The sequence below is a fragment of the Hyaena hyaena genome, unplaced genomic scaffold, assembly GCF_003009895.1.
Source record: "Hyaena hyaena isolate Hyena2069 unplaced genomic scaffold, ASM300989v1 scaffold_931, whole genome shotgun sequence".
Lineage (NCBI taxonomy): Eukaryota > Metazoa > Chordata > Mammalia > Carnivora > Hyaenidae > Hyaena > Hyaena hyaena.
In genome coordinates, this window is record NW_024081564.1 from 427,874 (window position 1) to 453,966 (window position 26,093).

The 26,093-nt window shown below is 48.5% G+C and overlaps 1 protein-coding gene across 7 annotated transcripts; it reads left to right on the forward strand.

Annotated features, from left to right (window-relative positions):
* Positions 1-130: 130 nt before the first annotated feature.
* ERMARD (ER membrane associated RNA degradation) lies at positions 131-26,093 on the forward strand. 7 transcript variants are annotated; one of them, XM_039221022.1, is made up of 18 exons: positions 131-476; positions 3,398-3,566; positions 4,073-4,212; positions 5,398-5,499; positions 5,963-6,052; positions 8,022-8,119; positions 8,505-8,641; positions 10,175-10,289; positions 10,984-11,086; positions 13,816-13,848; positions 15,529-15,597; positions 17,152-17,325; positions 20,385-20,468; positions 22,118-22,191; positions 22,859-22,981; positions 23,302-23,520; positions 24,372-24,485; positions 25,905-26,093. In XM_039221022.1, the coding sequence occupies exons 2-18, from the start codon at positions 3,398-3,400 to the stop codon at positions 26,086-26,088; spliced, it is 2,028 nt and encodes a 675-aa protein (XP_039076953.1). In that variant the 5' UTR covers positions 131-476; the 3' UTR covers positions 26,089-26,093. The 7 variants fall into 7 exon arrangements, with proteins under 7 accessions (XP_039076953.1, XP_039076955.1, XP_039076957.1 ...); XM_039221024.1 differs by having other exon boundaries at positions 131-289; XM_039221026.1 differs by lacking the exon at positions 131-476 and adding an exon at positions 752-1,067 and having other exon boundaries at positions 23,362-23,520.

The window sequence follows — 26,093 nt, forward strand, 5'->3', positions numbered from 1 at the left end:
GCGACCCGCGAGAGCTCAAGTCTCGCGCCTGCGCCCCGCCACCCGGAAGCGCGGCCGGGAGAGAAGGGCGGGGCAGGCGTGCGTCATCTCGCCGCGCCGGCCGCCCGGAGCCGGAAGTCCTGGAGGTAGAGCGGAGCGAGCTGGGGTGCGCGTGCGCGTCGGTGCGCGCCGTCTGCGCGCCCGGTCTCGCCGCGCTGCGGACTGGAGGCTGTGCGGCGTCGGCCGCGCCCCTCTGGCTGGGCGGGCCGTGGCGGGGCGCTCTTGGCCGCCGGTGCCCGGGCTCCGCCGGGTAAGCGCCCGCACCGCCTCGGAGGCAGGTCGGCCCTGCCCGCCCCCTCGTCCGCTACCGGACAGAAGCTGGGCGCCCGGCTCTGGCCGCGAAGACGCACCCCTTGCCCTCGATCACCTGGGCGCCGCCTCGACCCCCAGTTGTCACGGGGGCGCAGGTCCCAGGCTGAAACTCGCGAGTGGACAGTGTAAGAATGTAGTGTTGTGCTCGTGCGTGGGCCTCACGGGCTCCCGCGCCTGCAGCGCCGCGTCCTCACGGGTTCCGAGGGCCAGGGTCGTGCGAGCAGCACGCGGCCGTTGCTCGGGGTGTGTTCTGCGGTCTCCATGTCCTGAAGGGAGTTTGTGTCGTGCTCTAAGCAATACGGCACGCTCCGTGTGATACTTACCTCAGCAGCGGATACAAATTCAAATTTCACGTTTTGGTAACATCAACTGGTGGCTGATTTGTGCAGGTCTTAGTGGCCGTGGCTCGGATTGTATGGGGTTCTGGCCTCCTGCAGTGAAATAGGAAACGTCGGCCCTCACTTGCAGCGATAGCTACTGTTCGAGTACAATGCGCCAGACGCTTCTCAAGTGTTCTCTCTAATTACTGCAACCCTAAAAGATGATAATACCCTGCACCATTTACAGTTAGGACAGAGGCTCAGAATCCACATTTTTTCAGAGCAAGAGGTACAAAGAGTGAGGAGGAAGTCAAACCTGAGCCTTTCTAGCCCCTGAACATAGGCTGTTTGCGCTGACCCATAGCTGACAAGACACCGATGTTTCCAGGCATGATGGTATGCGTGGGTGCGCACACCTGCGTGCACACTTGCGTGCACGCGCGCACGTGCAGGGCTTCTGGTGGGAGGACGGCGTGTTTGTAACTAATACACAGGAAAATGCGTTTGTCATGAGTGACAAAATGGCAGTTATTTAATATTTCTTGCTTTGAAGTGAAATTTTGTTTCTTAACGTCCTCCATTGTACAAGAGAGCATGTGCTTGAAAGTTAACATAAAAGCCAACTTCTAGAATTGTGTGTGTGTGTGTGTGTGTGTGTGTGTGTGTACGCGCGCACGCGCGCGTGTTGGCAGGGGGTAGGATGTTGTTATTCCTGAAAGCTGAAGGTTGTAGGGACTTGAAGACGAGCGCAGGTAGGCTCCAGCCAGAACGAGCCTTCGCTTAATTAGGTCTTGGTGTACATGTGCTGTGTGCAGGGGCCATGCCGTGTCCCGGGGGGACACCTTGTCGAAGACCCCACCCTGGTGCTGTAGGATACCATGGTCTGGGGCAGCTATGTTGATAGGGCGACTACAGCCGGAAGAAAAGACATTTCTTACGGCTTCTGTTGGCCGTTTCCAGGGCCTGCAGTGGTGGAGTAGGTGGGCTCTTGTGCGAAAATATTTGTCTGCCACTTGTCACCCCAGAACTGCAACTCGTTCCTTTAGGATTTATATGCTTTTTAAAAACGCAAGGAGTCCTCTGTCACGTGAAAGTAACACTTTAGGGTTTTATTTCTGTGTCGTTTAGGAGACAAACCACACTAGTTTTTGAACTAAGAATTTAATAAAGCGTTAACAAGGTATAGAATTGTTATAAAAAGAATAAAGAGAGCTCTCTAAAAGCGTGGAGTTGGTACCTGCAGGAAGCAGTCACTACCTGTCGGACTCCCAGCTAAGGAAAGTTGGAATTTTACAACTCAGGAGCTGGAAGGTCCCACCTAGCTGAAACTTGGGTCTCTAAGGAAGAGGTGGTGCCTCTCAGCTTCTTGGAGAGTCTGGTGATTCTGGGAGGCAAACCTTTGATGGGCAGATGCTGGACAGGTGGTGGTGGTTGGGCTGGGGGGGGGGGGGGGGGGGGGGGGGGGGGGGGGGGGGGGGGGGGGGGGGGGGGGGGGGGGGAGGGAGGCTGTTCTGCAGCTGGGCCTTGCAGGGGCCGGAGAACCGCAGACCGGATTCAGCTGCTGGGGCAGGAGGCTCTGCTGCCGCCAAGGAGAAGCTCAAAGAAACAGAACGTGGACCGGAAGGCCCGGGCTGTGCGAGCAGGTCCCCTCTTGCCCCTGCTGACTTGCGGCATCTGTCACCTCTGATCGGCTGAGCAGCGTGTGGTCTGTGGGGTCATGGCATCACTGGTGCCATGTTTCTTGGGCACATGGAAGGTGTGATGTGCATGTTTCTTGGGCAGCACCTGAATTGCTAAGGCCTGGGGGGGATGGGTTGGCAGGTGGGGCTGAGAGTGGGAAGCGAGACTGGGGAGCAGGAGAGGCGAGCGGTGTAACAGGGCGACGCTGGGTCGGGGCCAGCGTCCAAACTCGGGGTGCCAGGGCTTAATCCCTGATGTTGGGGCAGACACCCCTTAACCTGATGCATCAGATGAAGACCCCAGGATAATTTTAGCCCCGGAGTGTGACTCCTTTGCAGGTTTATAGAATGATGTGAGTGGAATGTAGGGCTAATTATGAGGATTTTGGTTTTATTTAATCCCTCATGGAGAAACAATGTGCTTTGCTGCTTTCTACACTACACAGGGAGTCAGAGGCAAGCTTTTTACTTGTGTTTTAGGTCATTATGCTTGTTTTTCTGCTTTTCCATTCCCCATTGAAAAAATTGATCATTTTGATAACTGTGGGATAGGATAGAAAGGCAGGTGTGCTGAACTTTGTAAACTCATGTCTTAAATATTAATAATTTCAAATCTTCAACATTTATTTGAAAACATTTATGTAAACTATCTTTAATTAACATTTAATCACGTTTTGGGGCGCCTGGGTGGCTCTGTTTGTTAAGCGTCCGACTTTGGCTCAGGTCACGATCTCACAGTCGGCGAGTTGGAACCACATGTCAGGCTCTGTGCTGACAGCCCAGAGCCTGAAGCCTGCTTCAGATTCTGTGTCTATCCTCTCTGCCCCTCCCCCGCTTGTGCTCTTGCCTTGCTCTCAAAGAATAAATAAACATTAAAAAAAATTTAATCCTGTTTAATCATATAGCTCTCATGACAGCCAGCAAGTGTGTTAACAGTAGCTATACCTGAGTATATTCTGTAGTTGAGGTAGAATAGGATTTCTTTGTTACTTGAATATATAATTGACGTTATTTCACTTGTTAAATTGTGTCTTCTTTGTATTTCAGATGTTATTAGAAGATCCTGTTTCCACTTGTCTTTCTCCCTCGGTCTATGATATGATTTGTAAATTCGGGTTTGAAGTCAGAGGCAATTGTGATATCAGTAGCATTGTAACTCAGAGGGGTGAAGTGCACTGGAAGACAGTCACAGACTGCGTGGTCTACACAGAATCAGGTCCGTATGTTCTCTACACTGCAGACCTCTGTCAGTACTGTTCCACTCAACACGTCTTACGTGTAAAATTTCCCTCACCCCTACCGATAGTGCAGTTTTCTTATAGTATCAGATAAGTATTGTGTAACTTGTTTTCAGCAACAACTGAGTATCTTTATTGTAAGTTTATAAGCTGGTTGTTGATTTTGTGAAAACTTCATAATTAAAGCATTTTTTTGATGATTTAGGCATTTTCTTTTTTAATTTTTTAAAGATTATTTATTTATTTTGAGAGAGAAAAGATGTAGGGGCAGAGAGGGAGGAGAGAGAAACCCAAGTAGGCTCCATGTCATCAAGGTTGAGCCCAAGGTGGGGCTCGAACCCATGTATTGTGAGATCATGGCCTGAGCTGAAATCAGGAGTCGGATGCTTAACCAACGGAGCCACCCAGGTGCCCTGCTGATTTAGGCATTTTTATCACAGAATGTGAAGCTGTGATACTAACACTTGCTCCCTTCTCCTTGAAGCCCAGAGTCTGGATTACCCAGGAAGTGTGAGGCTGCTGGGCCCTGTCTGTGAGGCCGTCCACTCACATCTGTTATCTCTGACCAAGGGGCAGTTTGAACTTCGTTATACACCGTGGCTGCAGTGGACAGCTTTCCCAGAGGTTTGACTTATGAACAAATTCTACCTAGAGGCCCTCGTTACCTGCTAACTTCAGAGGAGTCTCCTCCATCTTCTGGCCTCCACCTGTGAAAAGGGAAAACTTGGGACTGCTACGCAGTCTCCATGGCCTGAGCTGAGAAGCGCATCCTTTGTACAGAGGAAGTTTTCGGATGCATTATCTGTCCTGGGGGTTGGGGAGGTGGTTAGGCACATGGGTGCTGGTCCTGGGACAGGTGAGAGTGGACCATTCTAGAACAAGAGACCTACAGACAGAGGGACAGTATGTTTTTGAGACCGTGGGACAAGGAAATGAGGTGGAGATGCTTGGTTTGGGGAGGGTGAGTCAAAGCAGGGAGGGATAGTTTGGGGCCACGTTGTTCGGGTTGGTTTGTTGGTGGGTTCAAAGCAGCCACTCCACCTGGCACATTCAGCAACCACAATAGAGCAGCAGCTACGAAAGGTCTAATTCTAAAATACCTCAGAGTTTCCTGATGTGGAGTAGAAGGTCACTGCTTCTCCCCTTTTAGTGGCTCTTAAGTGACTGTTTTTTTAAAGAACTAATCAAAATAAGAAATAAGGTTTGGGTCAAAATATTTGACTGTTTATGCCAGATTTATTGCTTTCGATAAACATTTAAGTGAAGAAAAAACTTTCGAAAAACTCCTTAGGTAGTAAACAGTTTTTTCATCCTTTAGATATTATAGTAGTTGAGTCCTGAACAACGTGGAGCTTAGGGGTGGTCACCCTGTCCAACTGAAAATCTGCATATAACTTTTGACTCCCTCAAAACTTAACCACTAACAGCCTGCCCTTGACCAGAAGCCTTACTAGTAGCATAAGCAGTTGATTACACGTTTTGCATGTTTTGTGTATTATATACTGTATTCTCACAACAAAGTAAGCTAGAGAAAAGTTGTTAATAAAATCATGAGGAAGAAAAAACACACTTATAATATTGTACTGTATTTATGGAAAAAAATCCACATCTAAGTGGACCTGTGGAGTTCAAACCTGTGTTCAGGGTTCAACTGTATATTTACATAGAAAATGTTTACCTATTCCAAAAAAAGTCATGAAAATATACCAATTGAAACCTTTAGAAGTTTGAATTTCATTAAGAATATTGTTACTTTGAGTAATATTTCTTGTTGAGCACAAATTCTAACATATGTCTTCTTCTCAACAGTTATTTCCTGAAATACTTGATGCTTTGGAAAGCCTTCAGTCTCCTGCTATTTCTCTTAGCTTGATGAAACTGACAGCGTGTCTAGAACGGGCTTTGGGTGATGTAAGTGTGAGAACTCCTTCTTTTGGTTTAGTGAAGTATCTGAATGAACATAAAACTTTCACAGCTGTACTCAGATTTCTTGATTTTAATTACTGGTTTCCTATAAAATGTAATCATTTAACACAGATGTTTATTTTTGAGAGCGTTGAGTGGGGGAGGAGCAGAGAGAGAGGGAGACACAGAATCCGAAGCAGCTCCAGGCTCCGAGCTGTCAGCACAGAGCCCGATGCAGGGCTTGAACCCACTAACCGTGAGATCATGACTTGAGTCAAAGTCGGATATTTAACAGACTGAGCCTCACAGGCGCCTCATAATATTTTGAATGATTATGAATTCCAAACACTGGCATCGTCAGTTCTTTCTCCCCTCATTTGCAGGAACAGTGGCCTTATGGGTGAGTTTTTCTTCACATTATTTGGCTTATTATAATGAGATTGTAATACAACTCTTGTTTGGATTTTAGGTATTTTTACTGCATGGGAAGGAATGTCCTTTTCTGTTAAGAGATCTGCTTACGTCTCAGGAGCTTGCTCAGGTCTTCGGGCAGTCTGTGGTGAGCTTGTTCCCTAAAACTCGAAGAGTAGGCACAACACAAAACACTTCGTATTAGCTGTCCTTTAGTGTCTTAACATTGATCCCCTGTGAGGAAAAATTTGATTATATCAGCAATTCAAGCGTATGTTCCTTTCCCACCGCCCTTTCAAAATTGCCACTTCTCTGGCCAAAAGACACACCTGTCTCTCACCCTGAGTGTCAGTGCGGTGGAACAGCCCTGGTGGATGGCCCCGAGTTGCTGTGCCGGGAGGTGGGGGGGGGCAGTGTGCTCCAGGGTTCGCGCCCCACAGCGTCGTGCTGCTGGTGTGCGCACCATGCGGCCACAAGGCGAACAGTGTGAACTCTTTCGCTTTCCTTAATTTTATATTAGTAGTTATAGTAACTTTAGAATAAAGTTCTAACCATTTAAAGAGTGATATTATAGTTTTGTCCTAAAATATGAGCATTTTTAATGTGTGGGAATGTTTACCCTTTGCAGCTGCTCAGACTTAGGGTGAAAAAGATGCCAATGAAAAACCGTGCAGAGCTATATACTTTTCCAAAGTCTTCCGCAGGCCACATGACCCAAGTTGTTTAAGACGAATGAATAACTTTTAGGCAACTGGTGAGACAGGGTCAGGGGGAAGGGGAAAGCCAGGGTAGCGTCCTGCAGAAAGCGGAGGCTGCAAGCCCGGGAGGTGTTTTAAAATGGTCGTATAATACATTACAAGCCCTAATACATTATTTTGGGTAAGAAATCTGTTTTCAGTAATGCTCTCCCACTTTACAGGGGTTCTGTGTTGCTTAAAGATCATTTTCTTTAGTGGAGAATGTGAAGTAAAGAAAAAGTACAAAATTCTCCTTAACACTGAATTCTGAAACCGATCCCACTGTTTTGAGCTGTTCTCGTTGTCCGCCGGAGTGCGGTCGCCTTTCCCTGCCTGCAGCCACACCGTGCGCCTTGCGGGTCCACGGCCCCTTGGCTTTTGTGTTTCTGATTGCCCCGGTGGTGTGAACAATTCATTAAAGTTAGTATTAAATTAAAAACAAATATAATTAAATGAAGATTATCATGATCACTAATATTAGATACCAATATTAACGTATTAAAAACTGAGGTGAGCATGAAGGTGTCTCCAAGTGGACCCCTCTTTGCAGCTCCGTCTCCAGCTCACCCTGCCTTTGAGGGAACGTGACAATGCATCTGTTTCCTCCTCCGCCAGGAGGCTTTCAGTCCTTTCCTGAGTGTTCTGGAGACTCACTCTTCTTTCTCACATGACTAAGTTTTGAGTTTAGTGTGCATGTCTTCCATTTTTCCCGAATCTGTTCCCAAGCATGGCGCCCCACACGCAGAGACAGCCCACGGACATGTGTGGTTCTTGCCGTCTGAAGAGCAGAGTCCCCATCATGGGCATCTTGACCATGTGAGCGGAGGGACAGAAGCAGGTGAAGCTTCAGGTCAGACAGTGAGGTGAGGGAGGCCTGGGATGGGAACATCAGTGGTCCCGCCTCCTCCCCAGTCTACCTTCTGTAGTTTACCATGCAAGCACACGCTGCTTTCTGTGTAGCGTCTGTTCACCGGGTTCTATTTGATCTAGATAGGAGGTGGGCTCGATGTCCAGTAGGAAAGCTGCAGAGCCTGGGACAGGTCTCATCCCCCTTTATAGCTTTGGGTTCCCTGAGGCCGTGGTTTCACCTCTCCACACTTGTATTTCTCATCTGCCGAGTGGGAATAACAGTAGTGCCTTCCCAGAGGTTATTCTGAGGATCAGTGAGAAATAAAAACACACAAAACATGTCTGACGCATTAAATGCCCAGGAAATGCTCTTTGGGTGTTAAGACTATTACTGCCACTACTATTTAGCCAAGTGTTGGGCCTGTTCTAGAGAAGAAAGCACACGTTTTCCCACTGTAGATTATGTTGGTTTATGCAGTAATTTGGTAATTATTCAGCTGTTCGGTAATCTGCTGTTCCTAACCCGGTCAGATGGATGTCCTGAAAGTCTTCATTGGATCTCCACATGGGCTCAATCTGCGCAACATCCTGTGGCACGGCTTTGCGTCCCCTCAGGAAATCCCTCCAAAGTACGTTGCTGGTAAAGCAGTTTTTTCTCTCTCCTTTGATGTCGTAAGTGTTCTATCTCGGATTTCCCATCAGTGTATTTTAGGAAAGATGAGAGTTTTGAAGCAGGAAGTTGAAGGTAAAACGGGGCAGATGAACACCTGAGGGCCGTGATGGGTGTGGGCTCCACTGTCCCGAGGGCGGGCCGGCGCCTGGCCTTCTGGAGGGCGGCTGCGAGGCTGCAGCTGGCCCCTTGGCCTTTGCATTTGCTTAATCCCTACAGCGAGGGCGGCTTCCCTGCGCTTTACGGGTGTTGTGCTTTCTTAATTTTAAACTTGTTCTTTGATAGTAAAGCTGTTCACAGGTATGACAGTGCATTTTCTAACACGCTCTGGTGTTGCGCACTAGATATTGTTCAATGCTGCTGCTGCTGACAGCCGGCTTGGGTCAGCTGCTGAGGAGTTACTTGCAACAAACTAAATTCGCATTGGTGCACCGACCTTTCAGAGTTCTTCCAAACCTTGAGGATTTGGCCGTTTTCCCGGGCAAGTACTGCACTTCCCATTTGTCCTGAATGTGTCTTCGTACAGATGTGTGTAAAGTCATTAAGTAGCACAGGGACTTGAACCCTTCAGGTGGACTAGTTCTTCTCCAGAGGCAAGATGCTTTCAAAAGTTGCTTGAAATTTGCTACATAAATCCTTCCCTGGGGCGCCTGGGGACACTCTGTCAGTTAAGCATCCGACTCTTGATTTCAGCTCAGGTCATAAATCACAGTCAGCGATGGAGCCCTGCATCAGGCTCTGCGCTGACAGTGCGGAACCTGCTTGGGATTCTCTCCCTTCTCTCTCTCTGCCCCTCCCCTGCTCGTTCTCTCTCTGAAATAAATGAGTAAATAAACATGAAAAAGAAATGTTTTCCAAAAAGAAATGAAACCAAGGAAATGGATGTCTAATTAAAACAAACAAAAACCTTCCCTCTTTCCACGGGGCCCCTAGGGTTGTGGTGGGGAGTCTGTGAGAGTCACGGCCTCGTGAGTCAGCTATGAGTTTATCCTCCAGGTGTGTTGACGCACAGGTGGCTTAGTACTGTTCTGAAGCGTACATCCCCTTCTCCTTCTCTGTCTTCTCTTTTGTTTTCTGCGGCAAAGCCATTTGCCAAAGTAATGGAGGCAGGGGACACAAAACTTGGAAAGTGCAGTTAGACGTGCCCATTCCTGCCCCCCCGCCCCAGCCCTGGGCAGCAGGGGTGTGGCAGCTGTGTCACTGATGCGCAGCCCCAGTCGCCATAGTCGCATGGTCTGCGCCTTTGTGCCATGGACCCTGGGCGGTCTGCTGACTGCCAATCGTGTACACTTCTTGAGACTTTATAGAGCAGTTTTGGGTTTAGAACAAAATGGATCAGGAGGTGCAGAGACTTCCGCCACTCGCATGCCCGGACGCGTGCACAGCCCGCCCTCACCATCAGCATCCCCTCCAGGGGCACATTTGCTCCCAAGGATGAGCCTGTGTGTCGTCATCATGCAAAGTCCACTCCCATTATTTTGTCTTCTGAAAATGTATTTTACTTTTCTCGGTCAGCGTGGTCAGCTAGTCCACCCTGAACTCCTCTACTCAAACGTCATAGCCTAAACACTAAAGGGACCGTTGTCCACGTGCCCTTGCCCCAGGGTGCCCATGGCCACCTACAGTCCGGGCTCCAGTCTCCTGGTCTCACTCTTGGATGGCATGTGTCACTGCCCTGGGCCCCGTTCATCGGCCTGGATGGGTCAGCTCATGGGCTTCCGTCCCTCAGTCTGGTTATATCTTGATTAGTGTGATGGTGCTTAAGAATCCTTTTCTCTTGGGGTGTGGGTGGCTCAGCTGGTCAAGTGTCTGACTCTGTCTTGGCTCAAATCACGATCTCATGGTCTTGGGATTGAGCCCCATGTTGGGCTCCACACTGTCAGCACAGTGCTTAAAAATTCTTTTCTCTCTCTCTGTCTCTCCATCTCTCTCTGCCCCTCCTGTGTGCACGCGCCTCTCTTTCTCACTCTCTCTCAAAATAAACACTTAAAAATATATATTTGTTATTTTGTAGATGTGACTTCTGAGGTACTTTCAGTGTTAGAAGAAGTGATGAAGAAATCTACTTTTATATTAAAAATCATGTTGCCGTACTGGGAAGACGCACTAATCAAGTTCAAGTCACACAGGTAACTGAGGGTGGTGTTACTCAGTGGTTCTTGATAGTCTGGAGGCTGGTCCCTCCTAAAATCCTTTACCCTCCGTGTTTTTGCTGCTGGAGTGGAAGAGAAATGGGGCTCCTCCAGGAGGGCTGGGCACAAAGCATCCCGCCACCATGAACAAAATGCTGGCTCGTAGTGGGGTCCTAAACGCTGCGCGTCATCCTTCTGGAACAGTCGAGAAGGACGGCTGTGTTGAGTCCACCTAAGTGCTTGTGCAGAGTGCTGCATGTCCCACGCTCGAGGGTCCCGAAACGGGAGGGAAGCCTGACTGTTTGCTGAGGGCGGAGCAGACGCGCTGGGACCCGGGAGGTGCCCGGCCTCTGCTTCCCCTCAGGTTCTGTCACGTCTGCGTTCATTTGTACCCTGAAATCCTGGTATTTGAGTGGTTTTTTCTTTTTTTTACCAGCGATGGGAAGAATTAGGCAGATCTTTGATGACATTTTATTCTCCTAAGCTGCTAAACGTGTTCCTGCTGATAGACAAAAACAGCAGAAATGAGTTTAAAATCACCAGGCGAAGGAGACTGTGCTTCGCTTTGTTGCTCACAGTAGCGCGTCCTGTGCCCTCCAGGCCTTGAGCACACGTGGGTGACCTCTGGAATACGGGTGCCCGTGTTTGCTTTTAACACTTGGGGTTGGCTTAGTTACCTTCCATTTTGCAGGTTTGCCGACTGTGCCATGCTGGTACTGGCACAGCTAGAGACGGGGCTCCGGAGAGTCTTTGCCACCATTAACACGTGTCCACAAAGACTTCTGACAGCCGAGGTACACGTGCTTTGGTCACAGCAGGGGTTGCTGCGGTATGGACAGTTTTCTGGGCTTGCTTACATTTTTAATCTCTTGTTTTTGTTTACCGGTAAATGAATTTCTTAGCTAAGAATTTTCTTTGGAAGGCTTCAGTGCCATTTTTTTATGGCTTCCTATTATAATGATTTTATAGAACTTATAATTATTTATGATAATTTTTTATAGTTCTGTGGTATTTCCAAGTATTTTAAACTTGATGTCTTAAAAGTAGAAACCACTTGTTGGGTCTCCATAGCCGTTATTATTGGTACCATTGTAACCCCATGAGGTGGTCCGTGGTCTACAGCGTGGCCATCTGAGGACACCGCTTCCTTTGGGCAGTGGCTTGGAGATGTCTTTGGGCAGCCATGTGCCCCGTTAATGGTCAGAGGATGCGGAGGGTAGAGGAAAGGGAGGGTCTGTACTGGGGCCGAATGGGGGCGCTGCTGTACTGGCCTTCTTCTTTCTTTCACTGGGTCAGCTTCCTCATTTTGCCTCTTTGTAGAAACGTCCGTCAAAATTTTGTTTTCAGCCCTGCGCTCCCTTTTGCCCCCTGGGAGATCTTACTCATGCCATGTCTTTGGCCACCCTACCTCTGCAGGGAGAATGATTAGAAAAAACTGTGCACCTAATGAAAATGAAAGTCAGCATACACCGAGGTGTGGGTGTAGCCAGAGCAGTGCCTGGACAGAAGTTTCCAGCGTGAGGCTGCAGTGCTTCTCAAGGAAGCCGTCTCCCCTGCTTTCCGGGTCCGGTTTACACCTGTTGGCGAAATGCTTTCGTAGGGGTTTCCTCCTTCGTCTCCTACTACTTTATTTCTGAAAACCGTACTTTCTCTCCCACAAATGTGTTCTCTGGTGTCCCTGTTGCCCTCAGCCGCTCATCGCCACCTCGTCCGCTCAGTCTCCAGCCCACCCTGACCGTCCTGCCCCTGACTGCTCCTGGGTCCCTTCTTCCCAACACAGAGGTCTCCCTCCCAGTGCTCTTCGTGACTCTGTTCCCTCTCTAACCCATCCTCACATTCCCACAAGTTGTTTTACAGACCGATGAATATTCTTACATCTTTTATGGTCTCATCTGCATAATACTTGTCAATGGCACCCCGGTGCCTTCGGCGAGCTTTGCCCTCCCCTGTGGTGTGCGCTGTGCCGGGGACTCTGTGCGGCCAGCCTTCCTCTGGCTTATCTCCTGTCTCAATTCCTCTGGCTTAATCAAGGCCTCTCCCCGGTTCTGGGACGTGTGTGTGTCTCCTAGGGCTGTGTCCACTGTCCCCTGCCTGACTGCTTCCGGCCACATCGGTAACCTCCCAGAGCCTCGTCTACACAGACTCAGAGTTCTCTCCTCTGTGTCCTGTTTCTGTTTTATCTCGTGGCCGTTCTGCTTTGCCTCATGTGCACCTGTGGACAGTTTCTGGCGCAGGTTCCTCAGGAGCGGAGGGTTCACATTTGTGCCCTGGTGCCCATGCCCGGTGCCTTTCGTATTGGCTCTGCCCAGGGCAGTGCCAGGCACTGTTGTGGGGCATCTGTCTTCTGGCAGACAGAGCCAGAACCCCTGTTGTCACAGCTCTCACTCAAGGACCGCTGGGCTTCCTTCATGCTGGCATGCTCATTGCTCTGCAGTATAAATACGTCCCGTTATTTCCTTGTTATTTGACCACACAAGTGGAAAGCAAGACTGTTTTCTCAGAGGAAATAATTTATCAAAGAATATCTTAAATTGTAGCCGAGGTTCTTGTTCAGGATAAATGTAGCATCCATTTATTTAGAAGACACTCTATAAAGCTGTAAAGTACTGTGCACTGGCTGTTACTCACTGACCTTGTAACAGCATAAGGTCTCTGAGATCGGGGCCAGATAGGAAGAAGATGAATGAGACTTTGTGACTTCTAACAAGTAGGGGAGAGAGGTCAGCCATTTATACCAATTCCATAAAACAAAGTAGAAGTTAGTGTGTGTAGTTTATGGAGATAAATGAGCAGCTCAGCTTTTTTGAGGAAGTGGTAGGGGGTATCGAAGAGGCAATCGGATGTTTAGAATAGCACTCAGAGATTTTAGGGTCAGCGGTGTAGGTTTGGGAGCTAAAGATACAGTTCTCTATATCATAAGTGTCGGAGGAAGTTTCACGATGTTAAATTAGGAATAGGTGAATAAGCAATAATAGATGAGACGCCTGTCTTGAGAGCTGGCTTCCACAAAACACTGATTTCATCGCAGCATGTGTAAAATCTTCCAGAACCCCCAGCAGCCTTTCGAGATAGGAGTTACTCATGTCCTGATTTGCAGAGAAGCCTCTGTGTGGAGCTGCCCTGGGCTTCCCTCCTGGGGAGCGCGGAAGCCAGGCTTCCGTGTTGGGGCAGTGGCGCTGGAGCCTGTGTGTGCAGACACCACTGGTTACACCAGGAAGCACCCAAAACACGGCTGCTTGTCGAGGGCGCATCCGTGAGTGGTGGCCGCCAGCTGAGACTGGGTGTGTGAGTCGTGCCTTGCGAGGCGATGGGTGCTCTCTGAGCCGAAGCGCTGTGGGAGCTGTGTCTTCACGTGGCCCCACGCCAGTCGTGCTGCTCTGCGTACAGGACGTTCTTCCCACAGTGGTGCTAGATAATTCTCGGAAGTTTTCATGTCTGTGGCCGTGTACTAGAAATTTCTTTCCTGCACTGAATAATGTCGCTGTACTTACATTTTGCTTTATTTTTTTTCTTTCCTTTTCTGGAGTCAACAGCTCTTTATACCACCTTCGATGAAGTAAGTAAACTTCTCTCTTGAAACAAGCAAAAGTGTTTTCTGTTACGCAGGAAAATGTTGGTTAGTCATATATGCAAAAAAAACCCACAAAAAACAAAAAAAAACAACCCCACTTACCCTTATTATAGAATTGAGAGTATAGTTTTCCAGACTAATTTTGAGATCCAGTATTATTAACCTAGTTTCTAAAGTTACAGAAAGACTAACATTGGAAAATGCCAAGAGATACTAATACTATATCCTGCAATTATTTGGAGGTTACATTTTTTTATTCATTTATGTGTTTTTGTTTTTGCTTTTTTTGAAAGAGAGAACGTGAGCAGAGGAGGGGCAGAGAGAGGGACAGAGACAGAGACAAAGAATTCAAAGCAGGCTTCAGGCTCCAAGCTGTCAACACAGAGCCTGATGCAGGGCTCAAACCTATGAACCACAAGATCATGACCTGAACCGAAGTCAGATGATTAACCAACTGAGCCACCCAGGCGAGCCCTGGAGGTTACATTTTAGATTTAAGAATGACACTTGCTTAATTTGCAAATGAAATATACGAGAACTCCCTCTTTGTGTGTATAATACACACTTACACATTTCTTCTGTGAATTGGGTGTGTGATTCTGAAGGTGAATATCTGGAATAGTAAAAATTGCTGTTGAAAATACCTTTTATGACTTTATAGCACAGAAGGTTTTGTGTGTGTAATTCTGGGTAATGATTCTTATCTAGCTTGAAGTGCGATTCAGAGTTAGCCTACAGGAGGGGACAAAGGGGAAGAGTCTGCAGAGAGACTACTTCAGCTTTAAGATAACTCGTAGATTCCTCAGTGAATGGGTGGGTGGGAACAGACTGTGTGCCTGTTTACCTTCCAACTTTATTCCATTAGGTCAATAATTTGCTGTGATTTAAATATATGATACATTTAATACCGTGAGAATTAAAATAGCGTAGTCATATCTGTATAGGATTAGGTCAACAGGCTTGGATTGGGTGGTTGGGTTCCAGAGTCTTTGGTGAGTTAAAAAGTGGCCTTTGAAGTAACTCTGATGTATGCTTCTGTCCACGTCCACATGTACGCACACTATGCATATGAATGTACATGAACACACACGTACAAATATTCATAAACACACACATAAGTATGCACATACATACACTTGTATACACACAAATACACGAATACACATGCATGTACATTTATACAGAAATGCATATAAACATACAGATAAACGTGCTCATAGGCACACAAGTACATATAAATACGTGTACACGTCTACATGCAAATACATGTCAGCATATGCATACACACACGTGTCTGTACCTGCAAGTACACGTATAAATACACATAGATGCACACGTATGCACATAAACACATGCATCCGCATATATATATATACACATTATCACACACGTACAAATATGCATATAAATACATGTAAACACGCACGTGTGCACACAATTAAGAAGATACATACATTCGTATATATATCCCTAAAGTCATTATACCAGTTAAGAAAGACTTTCTTGAATGGGGGCTGCTCTGTTTTTAGGACTGTTGTTATTGCATTTAATTTGCTTGGTGCTTGCATAGCATGTTGTTCCAAAGATACGTCTCCATTGACTCTGAAGGTTCCGTGTGTGTTTGTGTGTGTGTGTTAATCCATATGTATATTTTTGATCTTTTAGATATTGGCGAAGCACCTGAATGATGGTAAAGTCAACCAACTTCCTCTTTTCCTTGGAGAGCCTGCAATGGTAAAATGCTAGGCCTTTTCCAATCTAATATTCTTGTATTCGTGGGTGTGATTAGCACTTCTCCACAGTGAAGTTAATTTTGACTGGTGACGTGCTCCCCACGGTGCATCTGAACCACTCCCGCGCTGTGTTGCCACGTGCCGCAGACGCGTGCTAGGTGTGACTGCAGCGCAGGGGCCTTGCTCCCTGCTGGGTACCCAAGGCCCGGTTCCCAGACCACATTTGGGTCTGTTGTGTGGTATGTGCCGCCGGGGTGGCCAGGCTTGCCGTGTGAGCGACGGCTACAGTCAAGTGTGACTCGTGAGTGTGAGTGTTGGAAGAGCACAGAGAATTATGTAGAGCCATTTGCTATTTATCAAATTTTATTTTGTTACTCTAGGAAGATACTATGGTAGCTATTTTGGACTGTAAGTAGAATTTTTTATTCCTTTCTTTAAAATTAAAAAATATTTAATTTTTGAGAGAGAGTGTAAGCAGGGGAGGGGCAGAGAGAGAGGGGGACAGAGGATCTGCTCTGCTGCCAGTGCAGAGCCCAGTGCGGGCCTCGAACCACGAACTGTGAGATCATGACATGAGTCGAAGTCAGGTGCTTCACCAACTGAGCCACCTGGGCGCCCCTGTATTTATTCCTTTAACCGAGAGTTTCACAGCCTGGATTCTAAATTTTTTTTTAATGTTTTTTTTTTTTAATTTATTTCTGAGAGCGAGAGAGAGCGTGAGCAGGGGAGGGTCAGAGAGAGAGGGAGACACAGAATCTGAAACAGGCTCCAGGCTCTGAGCTGGCTGTCAGCACAGGGCCCGACGCGGGGCTCAAACCCACTAACCGTGAGATCATGACCTGAGCGAAGTCGGATGCTCAACTGACTGAGCCACACAGGCACCCCATCACAACCTGGATTCTAGTCCCTGTGGGACTTTAGCGAGATTCGGTGTGCTCTTGGGCCGTATTTCTGCCATCAGGAGGTTAGGATGCTGGAGCTAGTTTACCTGCAGTTTGTTTCCACCCTGAACCTCTGTGACTCTTCCGTCTGCTGGCAGTTTGCCTGGGTCAGTGGTTCTGTCTTTCTGTTCCCTCTGTGCTGTGGAGAAAGAAGCAGCGGTCTTCGTCTGGCTTCCCGGGGGAGGCCGTGATGGGAGCAAGGGTGCTGGGAGGGAGGCCCAGGGGAGGGAGAGAGGAGGGTGTGTGCACCGGGGACAGAGGTGCTTGCTCTGGAAGGAAAGTTGGCTGCCAGACGTGGCCACCTCCGCCTCTTCGCTCAGGGAGGCTGTGAGTGAGATGCAGCGGGTCCTGCGGTGCTGGCGCTGCTTCCTTGATGGTCCTGCCCGGCAGCGGGGCCGCGGGCACAGTTAGAGGCCTGAGAGCTCCGGCCAGAGGCCGGCCCGGTACCTCTGCTCTACGGCCCCGACGACTTTGGTCTGGGAGCTCGGTTCTCTGTCTCCGTTTGCAGACGCGCTGGTCCGCGCACAAGGCAGCGTGGCCCGTTCTGGGCCTCAGCGCTTTTCTTCCCTTGGTTGAGAAAGCTAATGAGATCTGTTCTGTTCGTGTTCTGACAGGAGTTCCTTTGGGATTTCTTGAACCATCAGGAGGGTCCTCGAGTAAGAGACCACTTGAGCCATGGGGAAATCAGCTTCCCCGAATTTCCGAAAGCAGCAGCGAACCAGTTGCTCGCGTTTTCCACTGTGCTTTTACTCCGATTCATCGACGAAGGCCTGTTGTCAGTGCTTAAGGTAACGTACGGGGAGAAAAACAGTAGATTCGTGGTTACTGGGCTATGAAAGAGTGTCGTTTGTTTTTACATGTCGTTAAGCCTTAACCGTCTTCTGTTTAAATGTGTCTGAGTTACAGCACGCCTCCGGCAGAACAAATACTTGTGACTTGATTACAGACATACACGCGTTGCTGTAACAGGTTAAACAGCATCATGTAATCTAAAGTGATTTAACCATTTCTTAAAAACACATTTTCAGTAGGTAAAGAAGATGTGGTATGTATCTGTATTCACAGGAGTATTCCTAAGCAATCAAAAAGAATGAATATTGCCATTTGCAACAATGTGGATGGAACTAGAATGTGTTATGCTAAGCAAAATAAGTCAGTCAGAGAAAGACAAATATCATATGACTTCACTCATATGTGGAATTTAAGATACAAAACAGATGAACATAGGGAAGAGAAGCAAAAATAATATAAAAACCGGGAGACAAATCACAAGAGACTCTTAAATCCAGAGAACAAACAGGGTTGCTGGGGGAGTGGGGGGTGGGGGATGGGCTAAGTGGGCAAGAGGAGTTAAGGAGGCGCTTGTAGGGATGAGCACTGGGTGTTGTGTGCAGGGATTGAACCAGTGGATTCTGCTCCTGAAACCATTATTGCAGTAAATGCTAAGTAACTTGGATGTATGTTAAAAAGTAACAAATAGAAACATACCCTTGACAGATACTACAAACCGAAGAACAAGTATAAATGGGATTAACTAAATAGATCAGAAAATTTTACAAGTGACTCAGGTTGACGGGGCCGAATATTTGCATCTGTCTGTAAACTATAATTCTTATTTTAAAACAAATAGTTTGGGTTAGTTACTGGTATTTTAATCCTTTGTCAGATCATCCCTGTAAAGTTACTATAAAAGTTGTGTAAAAGTCACAGCAAGACGGAAAGACTGACTGAGAGGTGGAGGCGCTGAGGAGGCCTTCTCCGGGGGCACTGTCACCATCGCACGCTCACCGCACTCATTCCGTTTCGTCGCTGGCGTTTTCATTAACAGTGTGTTACCTTTTTATCTGCTACCTGACCCTCCATGTTTATCAGTACGCCCGTGTTTACGTAAGCTGTTCTTCACCGCTGTCCCCGTTCTCCCTCGGGCGGGACCCTGCGTGTTAGAATGTCTGACGGAAACTGTCCATTCAGGCACCTGTGGAAGTGAGTTTGTAAAAGTAAAGTTCTGAAGCGGGAGATACCAGGAAGACTTTGTTTTTATCTTCACGTAGGTTTTGGATGACGTGGCCATTTTTTCTTGTGGTTGTTGGAAGTTTATTGTTCTCTTGTGAACTATTAACGTTTTGTGTTCCGTTTTATGCATCTGTCTTTTCCCACTGGTGTATTAGCCGTGTGCGCCTTCTCTAGGGTGCATGTTGTTGCCTGTTTTCAGTGTTGAGGTTGTTTTTCATTTTGGCCTGTGTATTTTGAATTCTTCTTAAAAATCCTTTGCTTTTCAAAATTATGAACATATTTATGCATTTCCCTAGTACTTTTGTAGTCCCCGCCGCCCACAATGTAGGTCTTTTGATCCAGGTAGAACTTACTTCATCTGGGAGTGCGTTAGAGAATCTGGATTTACTTGGGTTTTTTTGTTTGTTTTCTTGGCTTTTTTTCTTTGACAGATCACTTGCAATTGCCCACCGGCATTTAGGGGATGTCACTGTGCTGTGTACAGTGGCCTTGGTCTTGGGTGCTCGGGGTGTATCCGTACTGACCTTCGTGACAGAGCTGAGCGTCTGTAGGGTTACTCTCCTGTCCATCTTACCTTTCGAGCTTCGCTGCCTCCTCTCCACTTCTTACTGCAGCCAAACTCATCTCGCTATACAATAAATACAAAGCCTGAGACTGATCAGGAAACAAACAGGGATGAGCTGATGGATTAACTTCGGGATTCTTAATGCTTCTTATAACCACGAACATTATTCCCAAACGTGCTGTCTCCACGTCCTCAGCCTCCCCTCCTCAAGCCTCCCCCGAGTGACAGTGCTGTCCCAAGGCCAGAGTCCTGTCTTCATGTGACCCCGTGCCGTGTTCCGCTCTCCACATGTATGTCCCCGACTCGTTTCTCCCCACACCATGGGCGCCTGCTGGGCCGACCCCCCCCCACCTGTCCCCTCCCCCGACCTGCCCCCCTCTCCCGAACTGCCCCCCCCTCCGATGGCCCCTTTTTTCTCTTGTCGAGGCCTCCAGAGTGATCCTCCACACGCCACCTCTCCTGTCCCCGAGGAGAAGTCGTGTGCTTTGGCCATTGCCGGACCCCAGAGCCTCTGTGGCTTCATTACTGACCTTCTCACGTGTGAGTCGTGGCTGCCTGTCCATTTTGTGCACGTGGCCAGAACCCTGTCGGCTGTGTGTAGGACTTGGGTTTTTGAGCGAATGAAAGAGTATTTCTTCTCGACATAACTTCGACTTGGCGACTTGCTTTGTTCCGTTGAGAATTCAGGGCAGTTCTAGCTTCTATGTGGGGAAGCTGCTGCTTGATTACTGAGGAAAATGAGTACACTCACTGGCTTTTTTGTTTCTCATAGTTTTCAGTTGGCCAGCGTGGAGTTTCTGGCTTCATAGTCACGTCAGCTGTAAATGTGATGTTATATTTACTCTTTTTTTCAATATTTATGTATTTAGCAATTAAGTATTCATAGCAGTATAACTCTCTTGCTTGTACAGTTTTTTAATGTTTAGATTCCCGTTCCGGTTTCTTATGAGGAGTTCTTACATTCCCAGTTGTTTGTTTGGAATCTTTTTCTTTCTTATTTATTTCTGGCGTTATTGATCATGAACAAAGAACAGACATGGCCTTTCCTATTTATCACTGTTAATTGGATTCACTTAAAAAAATTCTATTTGTCACGATTTGACTACTGTCTCGAACCTATTTTAATGAAGAGTTCTATTACAGCTGAGTGGGATTCTGTGAAGGAAGATAATTTGAAATTGGGGCTCTCGTGTGATTAGCATTCAGTAGAAGAAAAGTACAGGCCTGACTGGACGTCGTCCTAACTACTGTCTGTTTTCTCTGAACCAGGAAAAGGCAGTGGTAAAGTCACTGGTCGCTCTTGCTGAAGGCTACAGTGCTCACTTCCACCCAGTTTCTCAGCTGAAAAAACAGGTGAGTCACACGTAGGCCTCCAGGCAGGGCATATGCATGGGCCCCTGCAGTAGACATTGGCGGGTCTGGGCGGCCTAGACCATGCGGCTTGTCCTCTGAGCCTTCTGCGCCACATCTGGCAGTTTAAGTCCTGGGAGTGTTTGTTCCTTGGGGTGTTTAGTACTTGATGTGTGTCAGTTGGATCATCATGGGGCCCTGGTGGGCAGTCGTCATTATCATGGCCATTAACTCAGGACTACTAACACTTTTTGTCGGTGGTGAACAATGGCTACATTCCTTTAATCTTCTCAGACCAGCTATCGTTCACCCCTAAATTAAAACAAACTTTTAAGCATTTCTGCCAGGAAGTTCGAGTGTGGAAGTTACCTTAGGTAGTTTATTCTGCATGCAGCAAGATATGAATGTGGTGCAAGGGGGCAAAAATGAGTCACCTCCAAGAATCTAACAATCATGATAGTTGTAACTTAAAAATTCATCAGTGCGATTGCCCTCTAAAGGGAAGCTATAAAATCTGCACATAAGGGGTTTAGAGAGAGATTTGCAGGGGCAGCTGGAAGGGACTGTCTGAGATGACAGAGTCCAAGTTTTGCGTCTCACGGAAAATAGTGTCACTTAGAAGGCATTGTCCGCAGTCGATGTGAGGTGTTCTAGCTGCTGCTCTGAGAGAATTCGGCCCGAATCCCTGTGTCAGGTGAGTTCTGTTTGGCAGCGAGACATTAGGCTGATATGCCTGCACCACACACTTAGCTTGCCTGCCGTGGCCCTGAGCTTCCGAAGAACAACATTCACCAGAAGGGAAGTCCCCGGAACCTGCCTGTAGGACTATGACACGCAGAGACGGGAAGGAGGGAGGCCCCGGGAGGAGGAGCACCAGGACGGCAGGCTGTGCCCGGGGCCTCCGTGGCTGAGCCTCCAGCCCCGAGAGGCCCCCTTGCCCCTTGGCTGCTGCTTCCACGCCTCCCCCCAGCCCGTACTGGGTTCTTCGGATTATCACTCTTTTCTGCAGCCTCTCATTCCTGCCATCCATTATTTATCTGTTTGTCACGTAGCAGTCTTGTATCCTGCTCTTTTTAAGGTCATTGCCTTGCTTATTACTGCTGCGCAAAGGTGGGTCAACAACGATGTTTAGTTTGGTCACACTTTCATGCATAAGGAATGTGAGCTCCACTGGTTGGATGCTACGTGGGAGGAGATGAGAAGTTGGTGCAGGTCTTCCTGGTCACTGGCTTCCCCGGGAGACACGCAGCCCTTTGGGACCTGTCTTCCAGAGTCACCCATCCCCACTTGCGCTGTGTTGTCGGGTGAAGGCCACTCACCAAGGCGGGTCCCCGCTTGGTGGGGGAAGGCGGGGAAAGGTAGACCTCAGCTCTCAAAGGAGGGCATCAGGAGGAGTTTGGGATAAGTTTTACAGCTCGTCCAGATATTAACTACCTGCTAATCCCCTGTTAATTTCACTGGCTTTCCCTTATCTGATTACATGGAGTAACCAAGCCCTGTCTGCTACTTATAAAGGGCTGTAAGATCTGTGATGTTCTTACCAATATGCGTCTTCTAGAAAGCTATAGGTTGCAACGTCTGTAACGGTTTACAAACATGTTTTCCAGACTGTTCTGTAAAATCTTTAAAAGCAGTAGGGTATTTTCCGGCAGGTGCTGAGCTGTGAGAAGAGCATCGAGATTTGGCCCCTCCTGTCTTTTCCAGAAGAAGCTGAGGAGGCTGCCAGGTGAGTTCCTGGGGCCCGAAGGACCACCAGCCTCGGGAGATGTGCTGGCCAGGTGTGGGGCGAGGGGTATGGGGTGTGAGGGGTTGGGGGCAACCTAGTACAGGGGTGGAAGGGTGATGATGATGACTGGTGAGTTCCATCCTGGGCCCCAGTGACGGCCAGCCTCCGGAGATGACCTGACCAGGTGTGGGGCGGGGAGGGTGAGGGGGGGACCATCAAGTGCAAGGGTGGAGGGGTTGTGAGGATGACAGGCGAGGGGGGGGGTTGCAAGGAGAGGATGACCAAGTGTGTGGCGGGGCAGAGTGAGCAGCAGTCTCCACACTGGGGGCCCAGCTGGGCCGTGCGGGAGGAGGGTGGTATCCATTCTCAGTACTTAGTGGGCGATAAGCAGGGTCCGAAGCTCAGGAGAGGAATGGGTGGGGAGGTGATCTGGAGTCAGGGTGCAGCAGGCCCACCTCCTGGGAGACACTCGGATGATCTGTTGCTTTTGTGAGAGTCGTGCTCTTTACTTGTAGCACTGCCTCTGACGGAGGCTTTTGTGTTTCACGTTTGGGAAAACTAAGTTGCAGGTGAAGCGCTTCGCTCAGTAAACCATTAAAATAATGATTGTGCACGGGCGCTGATTGGGCCTTTAATTGCCTCTGTCTTTAAATGTTTTGTCTTTCAGGTTAGGTCATTCTGAGACAGATGCCTGCAACTCTTTAGTTACAGAAATCGTGTCTGAGCTGTGTCACCACCTGCCTGAGAATCTCCGTGTCGCCAGTGACGTGGACAGCCTTCCCGTGGAGAAGTGAGTGTCTGAGAGTTGTTAAATTGCGGTCACAGATTCCGCCATTGTCCGTGTCTCCGACTTGGCGGGCCTGTGGCAGCAGTAGACCCCACTGTGGCGCCAGGGGAGCGAGGAGGTGCGCCTCAATGGGCTTGTGCGAGCACGTTGTGCCTGAGATCACCCTGTGCGCTCTGTCCCCCACGGTCCAGCATGCGTGTCGCCTGCCATATTTCACGTTGGCCTGAGCACAGCGCACAACTGGCCACACTCAATGGAAGCCGACCTTCCAGGGAGCCTGGGCGGTGAACACGTGCCCTGAGAACTTGCGCTCTAATCCCCAGGTGGCCCCAGGTGATCCGTGAACTCTGTGGCACCCCCGTCCCAACTCTCTTCTGTCCCAGAACCGTTCTGGAAGTGCTCACTCTGCTCCGAAACATCAGCACGCACTGCGCCCGTGTGTCCAGCCAGGTCGCCACCTCCGCAGAGCGGAGACAGCAGCAGTGGGTGGAACGGAGGCTGCGCTCCCGGCAGAGACAGACGTATCTGCACATGCTGAGTAGGTGTGTGGCTCGCCATCCTGGGTCCCTGTTGGGCAGGAGTTCTCATGGGATGTGGTTCTGAAGCTTACTTTCAGAGGAGGTTCTGGCACATGTTACTTTATGAGAATACGGGTATTAGCAACCCAAAGGAATATTTAGCATATTTAAATATTAACAGCAGGTTAACCTGGGTGCGCCTGCCTTTTGGTTTCTTCACCTGTGTGTATTTCAGGATGTGCTACATCCCTAAGAAATTACGATTTTGGACAAATTCCTAGAGTTTTGGGTTGAGTGGTATTTGTATCTGTAAAGCTTTTAGCAGGTGTTCCTTGGCTGTTTCTGGAAGGTAACATGTAGTTACACTCCTACCAGCAGTCTATAAAATGACTCTTACGTTACATCCTTCCCCAGATGGTGTGTTTGAAAAACTCTTCTGGTTTCATGGGTGAGATAGTATCTTACTTTGATTCTGGGATCTTTGAGTCCTGGAGACATTGAACATGTGTTTATGTTAAAGCCACATGTGTATTTCTTTCTGTGAGTGTCCTTTGCCAAACATCAAATGTAAGAAGGATGCTGGCCGGCGGCACAGAGACCCCGAGCCAGTGACATCACAGGCTGTGGAGCCCGCCAGCATGCCCACTCCGGGCCACTGTCTGCTGGGAGACCCACCTTAGCCGTCGCTCCTCTGAGGGGGCAGGGGTGGGGGGTGGGGGCCACAGGGAACCGTCCACAGTGGCATTTCTACTTCCTCCACTTGAGAAGTATGAATTTCAGTCCACTTGAAAACAGTATTGAAAAAGTGTTTTCACTAATGAAAGTGGAAAGTACTTACGTTTGTCAAATTTTAACTGTTCAGCATCTGTTTTTAGTATTAAGCTTCTGTCTCCTGTGCTTTACCTGATTTTACTGCTGATTGCACTGGAATTGGTCAACATTCACGTGGTTTGTGGAAAAACTACGTACGAATATCAACAGTATCTAAAGTAAGTATGACCTATCTACAAGAAGTGGAATTATGTTTTGGTAATTTTAAGTAATTTTCACTTCTATGGGTTTTTATTTTTTTTTTTTTTTCATATACTGTTTTTAAAACCCCAGAGTCTTGGTTGGCTCTTTGCTCTTTTTCTCTGTGGATTTTTGGTGCAAGTTTGTGAACCTTTTAAACTAACACCGTGTAAGCTCACTTCAGAAAACTTATGACGCGCTTGTGAGTGCTTTCAGAATTCCTCTGTGTGGTGACAGACCCAGGGTGATATTGCTGACACTCTGCAGGTAGCACATACCTCACGTTTGAGTGAATATGAGGGGCGCCTGAGTGGCTCAGTCACTTGAGCGTCCGACCTTAGCTCAGGCCGAGATCTCACAGTCCGTGAGTTCGAGTCCCCTGTCGGGCTCTGGGCTGACAGTGTGCTGTCTGTGCCTGCTTCGGATCCTCAGTTCTCTTCTCTCTCTCTGCCCCTCCTCGGCTTGTGTTGTCTCTCTGTCTCTCTCAAAATAAATAAATAAATGTACATGAACACGTGACCGACGTTTTCTTAAAGAAGCGTGGAACCTATGTAGAAACAAGGGCAGCAAAGTTGCAGAACGTTAATGACTGGTGGCTTCAGGTGAGGCCCCCCGCTCAGCACTGCCGATGCTCTGGGCTGGGGGTGCCTCTGCCATGGCTGTGTGGGCACGCCGGGCGGGAGCAGAGTCCTGGGATGGCGTCCAGTGGTGTAGACGTTGCCAGATACACATCCTCCCCAGCTGAGCATCACTCTCCGGATGTGGATTTTTATTGTATCACTATTTTAACTTTGAAAATAGTTGGAGTTAGACTTCGGAGAACATCGTAGACTACTTGGCCACCTGGAGAGAACTTGGACAGTACAAGCGTGACTGGTTCCCTCCAGTCGGAGAGGAAGGACATGGTCGGTTTGGTCAACCTCTGTGAGCGGTGCTGCCAGAGCGGAAGGTGGCCCACGAGGCGGCAGCTGCAGGACCTCAGGAGGCATCGTGGGCGCCGGGCGCGGGGGAGCCGGGACCACGAGCAGCCCGCACGCGGGGCCTGGGGCTCGCCTGTCCCCGTTCTGTGCCTGTGTGTGCGTCACGTGGCACCTAATCTCCGTGGTCTCTTAACACCCCTTCTGGAACCTAGATCTGTCTCCTAACCCGTCTCACTTGACTGACAGTAAGTGAGAAAAGGCAGCAGGTGTGGACTTGTTGGAGTCCAGCCGCCTCTGCAGTCGGGGCTCTCAGCGTCTCCCTCTGACCTGTGTTCTGTTTCCGTTCTGCACGTGCTGCTCTCTCTCGAATTTGCAGACAGAAATTCAGGACAGTATGAATTCCAAAAGGAAGAGAGCACAGTTAAATCTTTGGGCCGTTTCACGATAGAATAAATACATTTCTTTTTGTTAAAACAGGTTCCTAAAGTCGCTCTTGCGGTACATGGAGAACCTGGGGGTTTTCACCAGCCCAGAGAGGAACAAGTGGAGAGAGACGATCGCTCTCACGCGGGCAGCTCTGTTGAAGATTTGGACCTTTAGTGGGAAGAAACAAATGTTAATACATTTAGCCAGGAAGCCCACGAGTAAAGGAGCTTTGTGAACGCA